The sequence below is a fragment of the Cavia porcellus genome, unplaced genomic scaffold, assembly GCF_034190915.1.
Source record: "Cavia porcellus strain 051 isolate PalLab524CR breed Dunkin Hartley unplaced genomic scaffold, mCavPor4.1 scaffold_4, whole genome shotgun sequence".
NCBI classification, from domain to species: Eukaryota; Metazoa; Chordata; class Mammalia; order Rodentia; family Caviidae; genus Cavia; species Cavia porcellus.
The window spans coordinates 21,790,630-21,812,076 of NW_026947487.1; the positions used below are offsets into that span (position 1 = coordinate 21,790,630).

At 35.6% G+C, this 21,447-nt stretch overlaps 1 protein-coding gene across 10 annotated transcripts in view; it reads right to left on the bottom strand.

Annotated features, from left to right (window-relative positions):
* The window catches only part of Klf12 (KLF transcription factor 12), a 390,323-nt gene that overhangs the window by 84,987 nt on the left and 283,889 nt on the right, over positions 1-21,447 (bottom strand). For all 10 annotated transcript variants that reach the window (XM_063246840.1, XM_063246843.1, XM_063246844.1 and 7 more), the window contains one exon: positions 16,570-16,705. In XM_063246840.1, the coding sequence (XP_063102910.1) occupies positions 16,570-16,705 (136 nt within the window). The remainder of the gene's footprint in view (positions 1-16,569; positions 16,706-21,447) is intronic.

Consider the following 21,447-nt stretch of genomic DNA (forward strand, 5'->3'; position numbering starts at 1 on the left):
ACTGAAAAATGAGCCTAGTAGGAAGTCTGCAAATCACTGGGGACATGCTCTCACCTAGGCCCTTTTCTCTTTTTCTCATCTGTGATAGTTCACTCTGAACACATTCCCACTTTGATATTCTGCTACAGGACCCAAGGATTGGGGTCAGCTAACCATGGACTGAAACCTCCAAGGCTGTGAGCCACGATAAACATTCTCGCTTTGTAAGTTTATCATCTCATATACATGATACAGTGATGAAAACCTAACACAAATACTTAGCTTTTGAATTTCATGTCTTCAACCAAAAAATAATGCAGACATCTATAATAGCATACAAAAACAGGCTTTCAATGACTGTGTTTCTTTTATAGGCAATCCTTAACTTACTTTTGACTGCTCAAATTTTTTATTACATGTAGTCCTTTTCATTAAAACAGTATGGTAAAACTTATTATTCCTTTCATAATTTAAAGTTTTAGTAAGATAAAACCTGCATCAGTCTGTCCTGGCCAATATTATTTTTATAGCTTTATTTTTATACTTTATTTTATTATATTATTTGTGATGGGATTGAAAACCAATCCTTCTAATTATTAAAGCTTTTGTGAAGAGACTTATGACTCTGTAGCAAAAAAACTCTTAGTACTGAAACTAACATATAGAAATGGATATAGTTTTACATGGCATTCTATATGCTGCACATAATGCTGGGCATGAATCCCATGTCATAGAAAGCATTCTTGGATAATTTTTTCATCAAATGCATTTAGGGCCAAATTTAGTGAAAAGTTGAAGAATTCTCCAGATAGAACCTGATATTCCCCTCTTCGCAATCTAATGAGCAAAAAAGGAGCAGATATTTTTAACTCTGTTTTACAGATGTTGATATTGAGTCCTCATGAATAGAAAACGGAGCCAGCCTGGTGCAGAGGTGGACTCCCATCCAGCACTAAGGACTTCCAGCCTTGGGCTGCCAGTAACACATACTCTTTTTCCACCTGATAACAACAACGTACTGTCTTGAATAGATTTTTTTTCTACTCTAAATATGTCATTTTTGATGAAAAGGGGAATTGTTCCTTGGAAAATACATTCTGCAGTTCAAATTCAACAGATACACATTTTGAAAGAATTTACTTTTATTCTTCCCAAGATTCCTGAACAGGTTCCTTTTACTTCTTTTTGTTATCTGAAAATTAAATGGACATATGAACACAACTAGAGTAACTCACATTGTTATAAAACTGAGGAGAAATTTTTACTGGGTTTAAGTGAAAGTATAAATCCATATGCATATTCATATGTAATGAAAGTTATGATTTATTATTACAGTATTATCTAACGTCATTGAAATTAGAACATTTTTATAAAAATAAGTGATATTATGGCAGAATTTCAATACAGCTTGTCACATTTCTTCTTCAAGTTGTCATTTTTCTCTGCCACATTGATTTTTTGTCATTCCAAATAAGCTGTCAAGTCAAAAAGATTCATTTCCTTCTCTCTCTTTTTTTTTTTTTCTACTTCAGCCTCATTTCCTTCTTTACACCAGTATTTTGCAGGTACTCTTCTAGAATAAAGCCTTTGAAATGTGTCTTTTGGGTATATATAGGTGACACTAGCCTCTTGCTTCTATTTAGTTAGCAGATAGAGCCTTAGACCTTGCTTATCTAGGTATTAACATTCCTCCATCTTTATCTAGCTTTTCGGGCATCATTTTCTTTGTGCCTTTTATATGCTTAGTTGTTATTTTTGTCAGTGATATTACACTGTATACATTTATATAAATTATCCAGAAATTCCCTTTAAAATGATAAAGAGAAGAAGTAAAGATACACAACATTCCACCCAGTTGCTGTCAGACCAAATGTCATGCCTATTTGGTGTTTGATTATGAGCCTGGAGACCACAGAATGCAAGCATCAGAATGGGAATCTAGCTTGCTGGCATCAAAAGCTGTAGTAGACTCAAAAGTGATTCTCTACAACATGCTGTCTTGATTGGAAAAATGTACTGAGCATGGCAAATCACTGACCTGCACCGTCCATTTCAATGGCTTTTCCCCACATTCACAGACATGCATTGTCTATGTCATACAGTCCGGTGGTGGCAAACCTTTACAGACTTGTGCCCAAACTGCAACCCAAAACTGACGTAATTATCACAAAGTGCCAGTGCTGCAATTAAACCTGAAAATGAGGTTTTAGTTTAGAAAAAAACAATTTAGCATCTTTTGTCTTAAAGCAAAAGTGCCATAGGTTCGCCACTAGATACAGTCTACAGATAGTACCCACATCCTGGAGGAACCTTGCTTGTTACTTCTGTGAGAAGACTTTTTACAATAAAACCATACAAAGAGTCTCAAAGTATAAAAAGCTAAATCCAGAACTGAGTGTGATGGTCCTTGCTTTTAATCCCAGAACTCTGGGAGGCTGGTAAGGAGGACTGCAAATTCTAGCCCAGCCTGAGCAACTTTGCACCTAGTAAGACTTTTATCTCAAAGTAAAAGGAACTGGGTGTATAGTTCAGTGTGGAGGCCCTGGGTTCAGTCCTGAGCACTGAACATCTGGTTATAATACATTTACTTCATGAAAGAAAATCTTTAGTAATTCTGAACTGAATAATCTTTGTAACATCAGTGGCAACATACAAATTATCTTACATATTATTTCCATTAGAGAGTATTATGAATCTGGATCCACTGAAAATTCTGGTTAACAATAGTGTGTTCAACAGCCCATCTTGCACTTTGAGAAGCTTCTTCCATTAGCATAATCCAGATGACCACCAGGCGAATTACTAAAATAATCCAGACTATAGCAAAACCCGCAAGCGCTCAAATTCACTTGAAAGCAAAATATGTAAAAACTCACTGAGCTGCACAGCTGAGGTCTACAATGAACAATGGAAATGTGAACCTCAATAATAAAACAATAACCTGGAAGCATGAAAACAATTTTTGATTTCAAAGTTAACAATTTCTAACAATAGTATACACTGTCAATCACTATTACATGGAAACTTAGGGCCAAAATGATTACACATTATTGTGGCTGCACATGCTAGCACTCACTTGTTACGCAAGTGACTGCCTGGTGGCGCAGAGGGCACATGCAGAACACGTGTGCTTCACTCTGCCTGACGTTTAATTAAGGCTGGCACATGTGTGCTCCAGTCAGGTACTCAACTGTGCATGGTGATGTGAGCAGACATCTGCATGCAGGGATTTGGAAAGAGCTAGTATAAAGTGACAACCTTTCTAACCAAAGGTCTGTCATAATGAGTGATAACAGGCAGCGGCTCCGACTAACATTTATTGAGGATTTACTACGTTGCAGGCTCTGCGCAGCATTCTTACACTCACCACCTCAGAAATCATACTTTCAGAAATGTTAAGCGTATGAGCCAAGAGGGTAGAACCTCTGTTTTGTGATCTGCTCCCAAATAAAGTAATCTGGTGGTGCAAATTAACACATTTAACAAAATTTACACAGTGTCTAACTAAGTTAACTACGCTGGTCTCGAACTCCTGGGCTCAAGCAGTTTTCCAGCCTCAAATTCCTGAAGAGCTGGGAATACAGGAGCGCATTGCAGTCACAGGTGTCTTTAGAAATCTGAAGAACTTTTAAAAAGCATGTTTTCTGACACTGAACTCTTATTTTCTCATTCTCAGAGTTCATAGGTGAGAAAAGCCTTTGTTAGCCCACTGTACCTGCAGTAAGCTTGGACTGTGAAGGAAATTCCCTAGGTCAGGATTCTCTTCCTGAACAACTGTTAACTTTGTAATATTTTTCACATGTAAATTTCTTTTGTTAAAATGTTTCTCTTAGAAGTTACCTATTATCATTATATTAAATCTTACTTAGTAGTTTTATTATGGAAACTCTAAATTTTAATCCTTATTCAAATTGAAATAATCATTAAAGAACAGCTGTGCAAAATGTGAATTCAACTATGCTAACCACAATACACATATTCTCCTTTAAGGGGAAACTGTCATTTCAGATACAGTCACTATGTGTCCTAGTAGCAGGGTGGAAGCATAAACCTTGAACCATTTCATTAAATGGAAGAGGATGTATCATTGTATGAGAAGTTGTATTTACTAAGAATGGCTCAAGTCTTCATACAGATAAATGCTGATATGACATAATAGTGTTAAATAAGACCTGAGAAACAATTTATTCTAAAATTGTGCTTCTTGTTTGGGGCCGGGGGAAGGTTCACAGAGGAAGGTTAACACTGGGTACCTGCATTACTGTGAAGGAGGCCAGCCTGCTGCTCATTCCACCCATGAAAATGATTCTACTTCATATATGGATATCACCTTTCTTAAAAATTACAAACACATAATTATATAAATGTATAGATATATATTTTTTAAAGTATATATATTTTAAAGCATATAAATCTATAGATACGTTTTAAAACATTCAATATTAAATGAAGAATCATATATACAAATTAATACATGCACACATAAATATATGTACATCATAGTTGACAACCCTGCTTGTTATCTGACAAATATATATATATATATATATATATTTGAAGGCAATCTTGAAAAGATCTGTAAGCTCTCCCTCCATGATGAACCATTTCAAACACTTTTAATTTTTACTTTTAGCATATCATTTACATCTCTTTTTTTTTTGTCTCTGTTTTGGTGGTGGGGATCAAACCCATTCTCTACCAGTGAGCTACACACACGCCTCAGACTGAACTTTCTCTTTTTTCACTTTGTCATATTTTTTCTTTAACAGGTATCTTCAGGGGAATGCAAAGCCCATGAAGAGATGTTTAAATTAATCTATCCCCTATGGAGAGTTCACTTTCTTTTAAAACTAGTCCACACTATTAAAAACCATTATACGAACAAATTGATTAGATTGCTTAAGTACTCTGGGCTGCACCTTGTGTGAGATGTTGACCTCGGGCATATAATGAAGGAGTACAAATGCATCTTTGTAATTCTCTTGCCTTCTGACAAAGCCAGTATATTAATGTTCTGTTTTATCTATTCTTGATTAGTTTCAAAATCAACAAAGTTTGAATCTTATAAATATGAAATTTTTAAAATAGAAGGATTGGATGATATTTTGGGGTGTCAAAATTGGTTAGACATTAGGGATAATCTTGAATCCCATTTTTTTCTTATAAGGAAGATGGTTTTTTGGTTTTTCACGATCCACGCAAACCTGCCATAATGAGTGGTGATTTCTTGGTATATACTGGAATGTATTTCCTCTATAGAAATTACTACACTGCATGGACAAACATTACTGCACTGGGAATTTTCATTGAATACAAATACTCTAGCTATCATGATGAGAAAAAATTAAATTTTTGTAGCTTGTTGGAGATGAAACCTCTAATTGTTGCCTGTACAATCCTGGCATGGAGTCCTATACATGGCCAGTGTTCAGTAAGAACTGAATGAATGGAGCACAACAATGAAGTAAGTCCCCCCTGATGCTGGATATGTTACTACGTATAACAATGCACTCAGCAAGAAACTGTAGGAGTCTCTAAATCAATCAAAAATGCCCACCTGCAATTTTGATTTTATAATCTTAGTTCTGTACAAACAACCAACTATGTAATACCTGTGCATATTGGAAGCACGTGAATCTGGAAAGCATTTAGGAGACTCATTGCTCCACGTGACGGGCAGAGGGAAGGGCAGAGTGTCAGAGTACTATAAAGTATTATACAGAAAGCAAATGAAGGAGCTACCAAAAAAAGAAAAGCTCCTTATTTTCTCACTAGGATGAACCAACACTAAACTTATACTTTGGGTTTATAGTTTACAAATATTTATGTATGTTTGAAGATCAAAGATGAAACAAAGTAGAATCTCAAATTTCCTACAGATAAAATGGTAAAGATTTTGTACCTAAAGTTAAAATTAAACAGAGGAGAAGATGAGAATAGTTCTGGCCAATTTGGGGGTCTTTAATGTCTAATACAGTATTTGGCATTTTTAGTGGATAAATCTTCATTACTGTTCCTTACCCAATTTTCTCCAGAAAATTATCAGAAAGGCAAATTTATTTTACACAGAGAGGCAAAAATCAATTGCCAGTGTTTTTCCAAACACAATTATCTGAAGAACAGTCTGAAACTCTGTCCTGCTCTTAATGTATCACAATGTACATTATTACCCATTTGTTGTTCTTATTTTTCACATTTCTTTTGTCGTACATAAATATTCACATAGCCTTATTTTAGTATTCCCAGACAGAAAAGTCCAAGTGTTCATCAAGTGAGTGGATACACAAAAATTTTACACCGGCACCTTGGAATAACACTTAGCAATGTGTAAGGTGAGAAGCTTAAAGACAGTATTCAAGGAAAGAAGCATGAAGAAAAACACATTACAAATGATTCCATAAATGAAGCTCTGGAACTGATCAGCTGTTCTGAGTTTGGGAAAAGAATTCATTGGGGAGGGACACAGGCAATTTCAAGCAATGAAAATGTATCTTATATGAAATAAATTTTATATGAAAGGACTCTTAAAATTAGTGCTTTTGTGTATACTAATAAAATGTCAAATAAAAAAAGAAATCTTTAGTAATTTTCTTATGTCGCTTTTCCTGGCCAGTTCCGGCTCTAGACTTCAAACAGCAATGGGAAAGCTCCCTTTGGAGTTACACAAACACCTCCACCCATTCCTCTTTCATCTCTTAACATCTCAAGGGACCTGGCTCAAGGAGGCCTCAGGGCTGGGTACCCAGCCACAACCACTCAAGTCCACTGTGTAAAACGGTGTAGGTTTTTGCAAAGATGATTCTTATATTCTTCTGCCTACTTTTAAACATCTCTAGGGTGTAGTGTATTGTTTGGGAATACAAGAAAATAAATCTGTACATGTTTAATACAGACATAGTTTTTAATAACATTTTGATCTGTGTTTGGCTGATTCTACAGATGTGGAACCTGCAGAGACAGGCAACTGACTGTACATCATTCAGTCAGAAGGTACAGCCATGTCTTCTCTCATTTCATCCTTCAAAGTCCAGTGCCCATCAGAACTATCAATGCTGTCTTTGAAATACCAACATAAATCCCTTCCTTCAAGAAAGAATGCAGGAGAAATCCATTTAAATACTCAGAAAGAATATTTAAGTTGGTGTCAGATGCATTACTTTTGTTTTATGAAACCTGCTAAGTCACTTGAGTCTTTAAATGGGAGAATTCACTCATGGGTCTACTAAGGAACATCGTGAAGTATATAAATGAGTTGATAATTATAAAGTATTATATTCTTTTGTCTTTTTTTTTTTTTTTTCCTTCTCATTTTGAGACAGGGTCTCGCTATGCAGTTCAGGCTAGCCTTGAGCTTTCTTTGTAGCCTAGGATGGTCTCGAATTCGCAACGATCCTCCAGCCTCAGCCTCCCGAGTGCTGGGATTACAGGTGTGAGCACCACACCCAGCACAAGTATTATATTCTTCATATAACATTTAGGGTCTCTGTTACTGATACTCATTCAAAAGCCAACGAGGACACCCTGGTCCGGGCCTAGGGTTGTTTGTGTATGAACTGCTTCAGTAACTTTTAGCTTCTTCTGACCTTCTGGCATGTGACCAACCTGTAACTCATTTTCATAAGCAATAATTCACCATGTAATCACTTTCTAAACACTATTACAACCATGGTTTTTAAAGATATATTTGGCAAGATTTATGAAACATCCCCATTTGCTTCAAAGCACACTATTCTGAGCGGAAGTCTGAGAAAAGATGTAAAAGAGGGAAAGCATCAAAGCTAATACGAAGCAGGGAGAGAGTCACGCCGATTTGTTGTTTGTTTTTTAATTTCTGTTTTGTTTTTCTCTTAAACAATTGCTAATTCTGCTGGAATTCCACTCTAAAATCATTACTAGTTTGATGATCTGACTTGAGTAAGTCCACAAAACTTCTAATAAAAATTAGTATTTGAACTCCACAATGTAACCTACCTAATAAAAAATGGCAGGAAGACATTTTAATTGTTTGATTGCAAAAAATCATTTATTTTAAGCCGGGTGTGGTGGCTCACACCTGTAATCCCAGCACTCGGGAGGCCGAGGTGGGAGGATCGTTGTGAGTTTGAGATCAGCCTGGCCTGGGCTACAAAGTGAACTCAAGGCCAGCCTGACCTGCATAGCGAGATCCCATCTCAAAAAAGACCAAAAAAAAAAAAAGAAAAATCATTTATTTTTCCTAGTCAGTTTTCTTATTTGGATTTTCTTATACAGTAGGAAAAATTTCTCTAATATAAAATTTGACTTTATTCAAATTACAAAAGATCCATAATTTTACCTGAAAGTATTCATTTAGGCTAAAAGTATTCATTTAGATTACTTTGATAAAGCAATCGTTTTAGCTAAGGATATCTACTTACATTTATGTTAAAGTTAAAGACCGGTTTTCATGTATTTGGCTTTCCTGTAAGTAGGAATAAAATAGTACTAACAATGTATCAGAGAGTTTTAAAACTAAAGTTTGGCAGAATGTTATTTTGGTTTATAAGTTAAAGGTTGAAATCCTTTCCCTGATACTAGTATTTCACTATATTAATCATGAATATAAGTCTTAAAATTTGTAGCCCTTTTACTGTACCAAATGTACCCAGTTTGGGATTTAAGTGTTAGATAAGTCATGATATATAATGTAATAGAATTCAACTGGCTGACAACCCTTGGCTATATGGCTGTGAAAATAGATGATATAAAACATCAGCCTGATAAGATTTAATTATCCAAGCTATTTTTTCTATGTCAGATTTTCCTATAGACAGCAGGCTTTCCCTGAAAACATATCTTTCAGATTTTTACTTCCATGTGATATATGTAAGCAAATGTATTTAATAAGATTTAAGCATGTGGGAAAATGTTACAACTAAGGAAAAATTATAGTACAATGACAATAATTCATGAACATTAATAAGAGAGAATATTCAGGGTATCTGGCTGGAAACAAGAGACTCCGTGGTATATCTCAAAGATATTATTGTTTGGTTTTCATCATGTGTACTTGCACTGAGTATATTAACAAATGAAATAGTGACAAATGATCCTGGGAACCTGCAATGAGACTTATTAATATTTCAACATATCCCAGAGTATTTATGTCAACACACATTAAAAAGCCATGAGAAATGACTACCTGTCCTCACTAAATTATTAAGAATATATACATATAAGAAATATAAATGGTATGAATAAATTTACAATGTGATTATAGGAAAAACACATGGCAAGAAAAAGCAACATGAAGCTTTCACATGGAAATGTCAAACAAATGAAAGTAAACTAATATTTTCAATCAGTTTGGAATATACTACATGACAGCACAAAATACTTATTTTAAATTCTTGGGGTTCTTAGAAACTACTAAATTACAAACATGTCTAAAAGCAGCAGAAAGAAACATCCACTATCAAGTAAAAGTAACTTGTCAATCCTATCTATGATATTATTTTGGATCCTGTACTTAAAAATAAAAACAAAGATTCTGCCTTTAAAAAGTTTAATTTGTTTTATTTATTTTTTTATTTTGGTACCAGGGATTGAACTCACAACCTTGTGCTTACCAGGCACGCACTTACACTGCTAGCTAAATCCCTGGCCATTTAATTTGTTTTTAAATTGATCACCCAGCAGTAATAGAATTCACAAAAGAAAGAGGCACAGCACTTGAAAGAAAGAAAATAAGTAACATTTATTTAACTCAATGATTTCCAAACGGTTAGAGGCTAAAAAATCCATAGAGCTATCGGCAGAGGGCTTGCCTAGAGAGTGCAGGGCCCTGGGTTAGGTCCCCAGCACTGAGGATAAAGGGCAGGGCAGAGGAGGGAAGGGGAGAGAAGGAGAAGTGGAAAAAAAGAGAAAAGGAAAGGCAATCTAGGATGGGGGCGGGGGGGGGGGGTCAGATTACCTGTTCAGCATTGCTTACTTTGTACTTTCTGTTTTTCATTTTCCCTAGGCTCTGGAAACCCTGTTATACACATGACAGTAGGCATTGCTTTGGCAAAGTATTTAAGTTGTTCCCCACCTCCCAAAACAGAATCCCCACACACACATACAAGGGAAAATGCCAATATGAATGTGAACATTAACTCTGAAAAACTAAGGAATTGGTGTTGTTGAGCCGGTCAATGGTCACTTACTCACTGCAGAATGCTCCTGCCTCAGAGCATTTTCTCTGCTTGAGATGCTCTTAGTTAGGTACCATTTGTTTTGACCTCACACCTCTCTGGATTTTACCTAAACACAGTCTCCCAGTCTGTTTTTCCCCCTTCCATAACACAGCATCTCTACCACCCCCTCCCCAACACTTCCCCCACATCCTCCTCATCTTTCTCTCTATCACAGATGCGGTGTATAATCACACACATAGTCATCGTCTGTCTCTGCCTACTCTCTCCATCATGAGATAAGCGCCTTGAGCTCAGCGACTGTCTAGTTTGGTCCCTATTTTCATAGAGATTAAAACCAGGGCCTGGCTAGGCACCATGCTAGCCTCGGAGATACAGTGAAGGCTAGCACATATTATTTGCCCTCTGAGCAGCTCCATATATAACAAAGTCATATGCTTACGTCAGACATACAAAAGCTTGTACCATAAGCTCCCAGGTCCAAATGTGGTGGTGGTGGACACTTAGTTGTTGTACTACTCATAGCCAAGATGATATGAATGACAACCTCTAGGATGTATGCTGCTCAACCTTCACAGCAGCATCCAGCTGCCCTATGCCTGATATCTGCATAGCACAAAGCTGACCACTGCTTAAAACCCACTGGTGGCTCTCTACCGTCTACAAAATAAATCCATCCTTCCTGATCAAGTCTCCATCGACCCTTCCAAATAGCTTCACACTCACTGCTGTAGCAGGCTCTATGAACTTATGCACCCACTCCTCAGGCCAATGCCATCCTCTATTCCAACTAACTAATCCAGAGCAGCATCTTTTGCTTTTCTTCCGGTGGGCTTCAAATCATCTCATGCACTTTGAGTACGAGCCCTTGTGGATGGGAACTGTGAGCCCTTCATTCGGTATCTCCAGCAGGTAACACAGGCTTTAATGAATGAATGACTTATCCAATGAATACATGACTTAATTTTGTAATTCATCTAATGATTCAGGTATTAAATGACTACTTTTAATCATGACACTCTATTACTTAACAAGGTGTTCAACCAAATACAGGTTCCATTTTTTTCTTAAATATCCAGTGACTAAATTAACTAAATCACTTTTAATTTTTTCAGGTGCAGAAGACTGTTGGGTTGATCACGGCCAAGCACACACTTTATAGGTTCTATGTGAAATCATTCACAGTAATCAGGGCTTTCTGTGACCTCCTTTTAAAAACAAGACCTTGACTACTGCAAATGCCCTCTTTGTTTTGTCTTATACCAGAGAAGGTGTTTAGTCACTATGAGAGACTTATACTTCTCAGACAAAAGGTATCATCTATGAAGGACCTGATAGAGCTCTGAGAATATTCCAACCCCATTACGTTTATTAAAGGAAAATATAGCCTCTTAACATTCCGAAACTATGGGAAACATTTAGAGGAGTTAATGAAATATTTTAAAGAACAAATACATGAAGCTCTCTGACTTTTTCTTAGAGCACAATCAATTCAGTCTTATCGGTAAAAGAGAGACATAACCCAAACATGCTCAAATCTTTCTGTCAAGGAGTGAAAACAAGATCATAGTACCTTTTCAAACTTCAAAAAACAGTTTCTTTTACAGCTGGGCAGAAAGCAATTCTAAAAAGAATGTTCATTTGGGGGCTTGGAAGTGTCACCATAAAGGTTATATTAAATCACACCTGAAATCACATTTTCCCAGCAATAGTTCAAAAAAAAGAAAGAAAGAAAAAAGAAAACTGTAAGTAGCATAAAAGCTTATCTAAAAAGTACTTTTATATTTTACATTAATATATTATATTTCTTCATTGGTCAGTATAACATTGTGATTTACAGAAGTTAAATCCTTCTTCTTCTTCTTTTTGGTGGTAGTGGTGTTAGGGTTGAACTTAGGGCCTCTGACTGAGCTATATCCCCTGACCTTTTTTGATGTGTAATTTTTGAGACAGGGTCTTGCTAAGTCACTGAGCTGCTCAGGTTGGATTAGAACTTGCAATCTTTTTGTCTCAGCTTCCAAAGAGTCCTGGGATTATAGGCACATACCACCATATCTTACTGCTCAGTTCTTTCAAAAAAATTTCTGAGAATATATTTGACAGAATTATTTTTCTCCCCATATCAGACTACTTTTGAAGTAACAATCAGTTTAAAGATTAGAAAGTCTATAATTATGTCATGTAAGTTATATACTTACTGAGGTTGAAGGCTCAAAAACATGCTAATTTTAGATAGCCATGGTACAGAGATTTTTAAAGCTGTAACGTATGATCAGGGGATTGTTAGTCCCCTTTCATGAAGAATTATAGGTTTGCAAACTTGAGTTTGAATATGAACTCTGCTAATTCCTTGCTGTGGGACCTCCAGGGGCAGAATAAACCTTTGTGTCTCCCTTTCTTTATCTGCAGGATAGAAACAGTACCATGGGGCAAATAAAATGAAGATTATGAGTTCTCATAAAATCTGCCAAAAGTATACTTTTAGTAACAGTTTCTGTTTTCTCATCTCTAGCACTTTCTCTACTATATTTAAGAGGCATTAACACAATCATAAAGAGGAAACTAAAAGAAACAAAAGAAGTGTTAGCTATTTAGTAGGCTTAGAGTAAAAATATAAAAAAAAATTCTCATCTTCTTTGATCTTGAAGCATAATTTTCTAAATTAAGAATCATGATGTTTGAACTACCTAGAAGGGAAGTATGAAAGGAGTTATTGGTATCTAACCTGCTACTTTAAAATAGCATTTAAACAATAAAAGCACTAATGGTAAGACTACTCATTTTCAAAAACTCACAAGTTGTTTGTCTTCAAGATGAGGAACATGTCACATAAGCTGTATGACAAAAATAGGAGACAAAGACATTTATGTGTTTTAATTAGCTTATGTATAAGTGACAAAAAGCCACTTATGAAGAATATCATCTTAACAGGTGCAGTTATCAGTAACAGCCACAGTGAAAGTTGGTAATGCTGCTAATTTAGGCTGTATTTGTTCCCCTCTGAGAATTATAATCAGGATCAGAGACAGCAACCCAGGCAGCTACGGAATAAGAGATTCAGAAATTTATATGCACTGATTGTGAAAGGGCTTGTGCTAGGAAATGGGAACATCTTATCATTTTCATCTTCTTCCACCCTCTACATCGTCTTTCTCCTCTTTACTCTGGCTGATACTCTCTCTCTCTATTTTTTAAGGCAGAAATTCCTCAGGGGGTGGTTTCTTTCAAGTATTATTCCGTTATACTTCAGTTTAATGGAACTTGATTTTTCCATGTGCATTAAAAAATAATGATAATGCATGCCTGGAATTAAAAAGTAAAAATATAGGTTTTGGGAAATAAAACTAAACTTTACCTATTTAAAAAATTATTATTTTTGTCTAGGATTTTAGTCAATTATAATAATTCACTCTAGTCATGTGCCTTTAGTTCTCTTTCTCTAGACACTTATTTCATAATTATTTCTGTCAAGTTGTTAAGGGTAATGACCCTATTTTAGCATCAAGGGAAAAAAAATGAGACCAAAACAAAGCAGATGTTCTATGAATTGCTAGAAGTTGGCCTTGTCAGAATTACTGAATACATGACTTCTGACATGAACAATATCTATAAAATTGATGTAAGAGGACAGCCCATCTGTGAGTATCTTTGTGGCTGCTTCTTCCAGCATATCTGAATTCACTGATGCCAAACTGACTAATAGGAATCAAGTTATTCAATGAAAATAGTGAAAAAGATCATTTCAAGCACATGAGTATACTTGTACAGTGGATACAATTCAGTACCCTCACCACATAAGTCTATAGAAATACAAGTGGCCTCAGGTTATTGTTCTAATCACCAAGCAATTCAGATACACACATCTGAATATCTGGGGAGAAAATGCATATTGGCTAATAACATTTACATTTCAAAGCAAAGCAAACGCTTTTCTAAACCCAAGTTTCAATAAAAGTTTACTTTAAAAAGCAGTAAAATTGGCCAGGGGTTTAGCTCAGGGGCATAAGTGCCTGCTTGGCAAACGCAAGGTCGGGAATTGAATGCCTGGTACACCCCCCCCCCCCCGCCCCGCCGCCCAAAAAAGCCAGTAAAATGCACAATACTACATATTTAGGGGAAAAATCTCTAGCACATTAGGGTTTATGCTATGTATATGAGTATCACTTATACAAAACACAACAAAAATTTAAATTATAACACTTATGCATGAAGCAACAACAGAACTGGAATGAGGAAAGGCAAAAGAGTTTCAATTAAAAATACTTCACCTGTGGTTTAGCATTTTGTCAGAGACTCACACACAGAGGTGGTTTAGAGTAAGGCAGTCTGACCCCTCCTTCACGTCAGTCTTCCTAAATCTCCTTCTTTTTTTTTTATCTTTTCCTTATCCTCCTTGATGCTCTCCTGATGGCCACAAAAGGAAGAGACTGGCAAACTTCTGAATCTTCCTTTACTCTTCTTTACTCTTTGTTTGGAAAGGTAAATGTGAACTCATTGCTCAGGATTTTTCAAACCTTTCTTACATTATAAAGAAAATTTTGATTTTTATCAAGTTTTAACCTGAAGACCTCCTCCTTGCGCTTAGAAAATTCCTAGGAAGTGTGAGAAATAAAAGATCAACAGGAGGCTTTAGAAATCCCCTTCTTATTTATAGGCTAAGTTGGTATCTTATCCTTTTATTATTTAACACACTAGTTTGTCAATCATATACCGGAATATATCGGTTGACTTTTGGTTTTGACAGTTTTTTTTTTTTTTTTTTTTTTTTTTTGCTTTTTTACAGAAAACATCAAGATATAAAGGGAAATAGAAGGAAAGAGAAATTACTGGTGAAACAGTCATTTGCACTAAGGAATTAAGCAGTAACACCAGAAAGACAAGCTCAAAAGTATACGTATTCAGTTAAATCTGAGATCACCTATTTCTACAATTTTTAAAAATTGTAAGCATTAGGGGCTGGGGATTTAGCTCAGTGGCATAAGCACCTGCCTTAAAAGCAGGAGGTTGTGAGTTCAATCCCTGACGCTGATAAAAAAAAAAAAAAAAAAAAGAAAAGAAAAAGAAAAACTGTAAGCATTATATATTTAAAAATAAAAATTTTCTTCACTATATTATTGTAAATTTTGGCAAAAGTACTTTGAAGAAGTCTCTATAGAACATAGACTTTCCTTCATTGACCAGTACCTGTTACTTCCCACTGTTTGCACACAGACGCCCAGACTTGAACAACAACTTATTAAATACTGATAGATCCTGACACTGTAGGACTTCCTAGGTAAGAGCTTGGTGTATTTTTAATCTATCTTTTAATGAAAAAATGACATGAACAATACAACTGGTATCTCCTAACATATACGTATAATTTAAAGACAGGAATTTCTCCTTTCATACAAAATACTACGTCTTTAAAAGTGTACAAAAAGAAATTGGAGAGCTATCACTTCTGTGTGCAATCTAAAAAAAAACAAACAAAAGAGTTGAAACCATAGGCATGGAGTAAATAAAATACTAGTGTCCAGAGGCTGGGGAGAGAGGGCAAATGAGGAGATGCTGATCAAATATAAAGTTCCAGTTAGAGTAAGCTCTGAGGATCTGATATACATCATGGTGACTAAGACTAGTAATAATGTCCCATATTCTTGAAATTTGTTAAGAAGTAGATCTTCAGTATTTTCATCAAAAACCACAACAAAAAGATCATTATGTGAGGTTATCGATATATTAATTAATTTGATCATGGTAATCATTTCGCAATGTATATGTGCACCAAATTAGCATGTTGTCAGTTTAATGTGTACAATTTTATCAATTATACCTCAATAAAGCTGAAAAAATATTCTACTGAAAAAACAGACATGAATTAACACAGTGCAATTCTAGACAAAGAGATGATAATGATAGGACAGCAGATATTTTCAATAAACAAGGATTGAAATCTAGACCTAGGTCGTGGGTGAAAGGAGAAGAGAAAAAGGTTTCTTTAGAAATTATATATGATTTCTGTATTCCAAAGGGCTTACACATTCCAAATTTAATTCTTTCAAAATGCAATTTTGAAACTTCCTGTCAAAATAAGATAAGGACACTTGCTATGTTTTCTCTTGCTTTTGTATAGAAAAAGAATGACGATGATGATAATAAGAGTGATATTTTAGAAAGAGCAATTTTTTGCCCCTCAGTTCAGTAAGGTGCAGGAGATAGCAGGAAAGATGCAAAGAGGTCTTACATCTAGTCAGGACACATACTTCCATTTCTTTTCAGACACTCAATTCTTCACCCTAATCTGCTCCCGAAGAGCACAGGCTGAATGGAAAGATGCAGCCATGTGTGCCATTTAAGAGCTAGAATGACACGTTTAGGGAACTGGAGATGTGGCAGTTCCCATTATCCACTGATCACCGTGGCAATTCTTATTTCATCCTGAGAATGTGATACTTACTCTTGTACTGCTCTGGCTATGGAAAGGGCCGTAGATCCAGTTTCATTAACGCTATCTAAGGTCACATTTGGCAGGTCATCATCATCACTGTCACTTTTACTTTGTCTGGGAGATAGGCCTCGGGGGTCCATTTGTGCTAGGAGAAAAAGGCATATATAATGAATTAAAATTAGTGTGCAGAAGTTAACCTTGTCCTGGACCAACATCAAGCATGGGGTATCTCTTCTGTGCATATCACACAAATGGAATTCTCTAGACATTACAGGAATTAGTGACGGCTAGGTATTTATGTACTGAGTATGCACTGACTCTGTCTCCTTTGTTCACTGAACTCTCAAAGCCTACATCCACTTCCAAGAGTTTCAGGGACGACTACAACATTGAAACTATAATATCTTTGATACTACAATTCCTGGAATGCTGAAAGTTGATTTTGTGGCTCATGAGTTACCATCCTCCTCTCTGCTTTCTCCCCCTTGTCATTTTTTGCTGCCAGGATTCTGGCTAATGCACACTGCTCATTAGTACTTCCTCTGCAAGGAAGAGCGCATGAGGCAGCGGAGCTTAATGTTCTCATAATAAGTTTTAAAAAGAACAAGGTTGACATGACCAAAATAAAGTTGCAGGTTATCTTTTATACTTCAGTGAGTTGCTATCTAACAGCTCATCAGTGTTGTAAATGCAGGTCTGATGCATAAAAACAACAGAGGTGGTGAGTATGTTTGTATGTGCTAAAAAGTGCTCTTCATTTCCATTCTGATTTCATTTTTCCAAAATGCATTGTCAGATACGGTTTTCCTCCAATCATGAATTTGCCAAAACAAGAAACTGAAGTCCTGACCCCATGGACTATAACCATGAAATCCTTCAGTAAGAGCTTTACTGTCGACATGCAATATGGTAAAATATATTTTAAAATTAGATTTAATTTCTAGCACCTCTTCCCTATGAACACCTTTATAAACCACTGCCTACAGTTTCTATTGGTCCTCGTCCCTAGCAAAAATTAGCATACCTTCTCAATTAGAAGTTCTGCTTTGGCTATAAAACTGTTATTAAAATACACGGTTTAGGAAAATAAATAAAATAAAATACATGATTTTCAGTCAAACAGACTCAGCCCAGATAGATGTTCCTTAAAGGTGTCTATGTAAGATTTCTAAAATCATTACTCCTTGTAAAAGAAAGCAAAATATACTATAAACAATGGTTACAATGACATTTGGGTACAGACATATTTAAAATCATGGTCAGAACAACACTTGTATTTTGGAAAAAAGATACCTTTCTTTTTTCTCAAGTTGTTTGCTAGTATAAATTATACCTCAGATACAATCACATAGAAATGCTGATAGCTCACCGGTTTTCAACCTACAAACAGGCAATACTGTATGATTACATACAATATTTACAATACACTAAAAACGAAACAACAACAAAAAACTGTATCTATAAAGTTTATACACTTTTGTGACTGAAGTTGATTATGATCTGTTATCTGGTGAACTTAATATTGTATTACTAATGTATCTGGCATACATTTTACTTGTAAGTAACTGTAAATTAAAATATGTTTTTCACTATGAAAGCACTTAGTAAATGTTGGTTGAATTAAAATAATTCAAATAATATAAAGCAGTAGTTTTCAGTTGAGGGAAAATCTGCCCTATAAGAGATTCCAGGAGTATCTGAAGACATTCGCATTGTCACAATTTGCTGGGAGAGTGAAAGATGCTGATGGCATTTAATGGCAGCAGTTAAGATAATGTCAAATACTTCACAATACACTTACTGGCAATTGTATAACTATGTCCCAGTTTCAAAGTCCCTAATAAAGAAATTAAGCCATACACTGGATCATCCATATTTTCTGGCCTTGTCCTAAATAAACCAACTCACTTGTCAGGTGACTGCATTCATGACTTCTTCAAACATAGCATTCACTTCCTCAATTGCAAAGAATCATGAAGTAACAGTCACTGAAAACTTTTGAATAGTTGCTTTGTGGTGCATATTTATTTCCCATTTGATCTCTAGAGAAGATGTCCCAGAAGGAGATTGCTGGGCAAACTGCAGTTCTGTCACCAATAAGAACATACAGCTTAGCTATGCAGCCACTCAAATGGTACTGAAGGAACTATATCGCTTTAGATTTCTTTTGGTTACAGGTAACAAAGTAGCTCAAACTAACACTAAAAGGTACAGTCAGTCATGCACTGCTTAATGACAGAGAAATGTGTTGTCATGTGATCATTAGAGTATGCTTACACAACTAAGATGGTTACAAGGGCAGTAAGTGGTACCCTCTTATGTGACCAGTGTTGTACGTGTGATCTGTTGTTACCTGAAACATCATCTGAACTGGAAAGATACTGAATAGCTTGTAGAATGAAAGGTAAAGAAGAATAAGCATTTCAGGACTAAGGCTCTTTTTAGCCAGGAATTCATAGATAGTTCTTTTTGAGCAATCTTGTTCTAGAATGATTCATTTAACAGCTGTTCATAATTATTCAAAGCCAGCCAAGAAAATGAACACCAGATCTATCTATGCTTCCAAATCCCATAATGTTACATATGCCTGGAAATGTCAACAATGTAACATTTAATGTCAACAATGTAACATTTAAAGTTGGTGAAACACTGCACACCAAGACACATTTGCCAAGATATGAAACCAACAAATAGCCAAAAAAAGAGTATTCTGGTGGTGCCATTTTGCCCAAGACAACTGGAATTCGGGTAAGTGATTCAATTCAAGGAAAAAACAGGCAGTTAACCAAGAAGCAATCTGGCTCTGAAAGTTCAAGTCTAACTGTTCAAAATATTCTAAACAACTTGTGTAGGAGTTGTAGCATGATCATCTAAATTATGTTATGTTTATATCTTAATGAAAGTATAAAATATGTTAAATAAGATATCCTTTTTGATGTGCTTTTCAGGAGCATCATTATTGAGGGTTTCTTTCCAATATTTTCAATAAATATTATGAAATACATCTGCTGCCATCATTCTGGGAAACTCTATTTAACCATACCTTCAGCCAAGCTGAGGAAGTAATTAGAAGGCTTCTTTAAAATTTGCATTACTGATTAGGTCAGATGATTAGCTTATCTACATACCTGCATAATTCCACTCTATTTTTATTAAATGTAGAATAGGGATATCTACCCTAGTTAACCTCTGTTAGTCTTTCTGCATCTGCACCCATTTAGAAAAGGCTAATTCTATAATACTTTGGGATAATATAAATCTAACCCCACCCTATACACAAAGAATCTCGGTCCCTAAGACAGTAGATGATCTATAAACATCTGGAAATAATTTACTTTTGGGATTTTATGTCTTTGAAGTAAAAAAAAAGGGATCAGATAGTTTGGGAAAACCCAGGAACTGGAAGTATCCTGGAATAGTGCATGAGCTGACAAAATCTCTGAAAGACAACTGCAAAATCCCCAAACCTGAAGTTGAGCCTACTAACTTTCAAAGACCCATCAACAGCAAACTGTTACTATAAAGATTCTCTCAGATATGATATCCCATTTTCCCATATTCATCCCTTATGTGGCTACTTCTCACAGTGACTGGGTTTGACTATTCGATTTAAGGTAGTCAGTGAAACATTAATAAACATGACACAAGTAAAGGCTGAAACGCACTTGCACATGGATGCTTCCAGAAGCTAGCCACTGCATAAAGAAGCCAATCAAAGTATGTTACATTCCCAGCTCCTTCCATGATATAGATCAACTACAGCTACTATTATAGTCTAGCTATCCTACTCTTGTGGATTCTCCTCCCAAATGGCAATCTTGTTTTCAGTGATGAACATCAGATGGGATATGAACATTAAAAGAAAAACAGCTCAGCAGCAAAGTGCTTGCCTGGCAAGCGAGAGGTCCTGAGTTCGACTCCTGATACCAAAACAAAACAATAAAAAAAGAAAAAGAAAAGGTGCATGACTGCATTTGGCATTATATAGTTTTAAGTTCAAAAGATTCTAAATGCATTTATAGGTGTTCTAATGTTGCAGACATCTTCAACCCCCTCACTATTGCTCAGGCAGGGCTCTTCTATTCCGAGGGGCCCTCTGGTAGACATTACTGCTCAGGAGAGCAGAGCTCAGCTATCCCTTCTCTTACAGACACAAGAGATGGGAGGCTCCTTGTGGGGAATCTATCCGGGCATGTGGTCACCCAAAGTCCTGTGTCACATATTTTGCTCTTTATATCCTACATAGCATTTTATTTATTTTTTAATTTATGTTTTTCTTATTTTAAAGAGAAAAAATGCAAAACAATGTATGTGAAGGGTAACAATGATAGGGTTAATACATGCTGTGGTGTATTGTTATCTTTAAATTAGTCATTCGGAGTAGAAAATATAGGCATTTAATTGTTCAAACACTAGCACAAACCTTTCTTATCAATGCATTAAGAGAAATTAGTGGTATAATTATCATAACTATTATATATGTATGTGTGTGTGTGTGTGTGTGTATGTATGTTTTTCCCTTCTTTTTTCCATTCCCCCATCCCAGTTTCTCTTTCCTTTTTGAACTTTATTCCCATTTTAGAAAATCTATTGTACATTTCATATCTTATTTAATCTTTTAGCTTCTCACACTGGGGAAAAATACGATGTTTACACATGTGCATCTGGTTTATTTCACTTATGAGTATGCTTTCAAGTTGCATTCATTTACCTATTAAAGCCTCAAGTATATCCTCCTTTATGGCTTAGTATTCCACTGTATAAAAACATCACATATTTTTAATTCATTCCTTAATCAATGGGCATTTGGGTTGTTTCCAAGATCTAGCTATTACAAATTGTGTTGCTATAAATATGGGTGCATGTATATCACTATGGTATGATGTT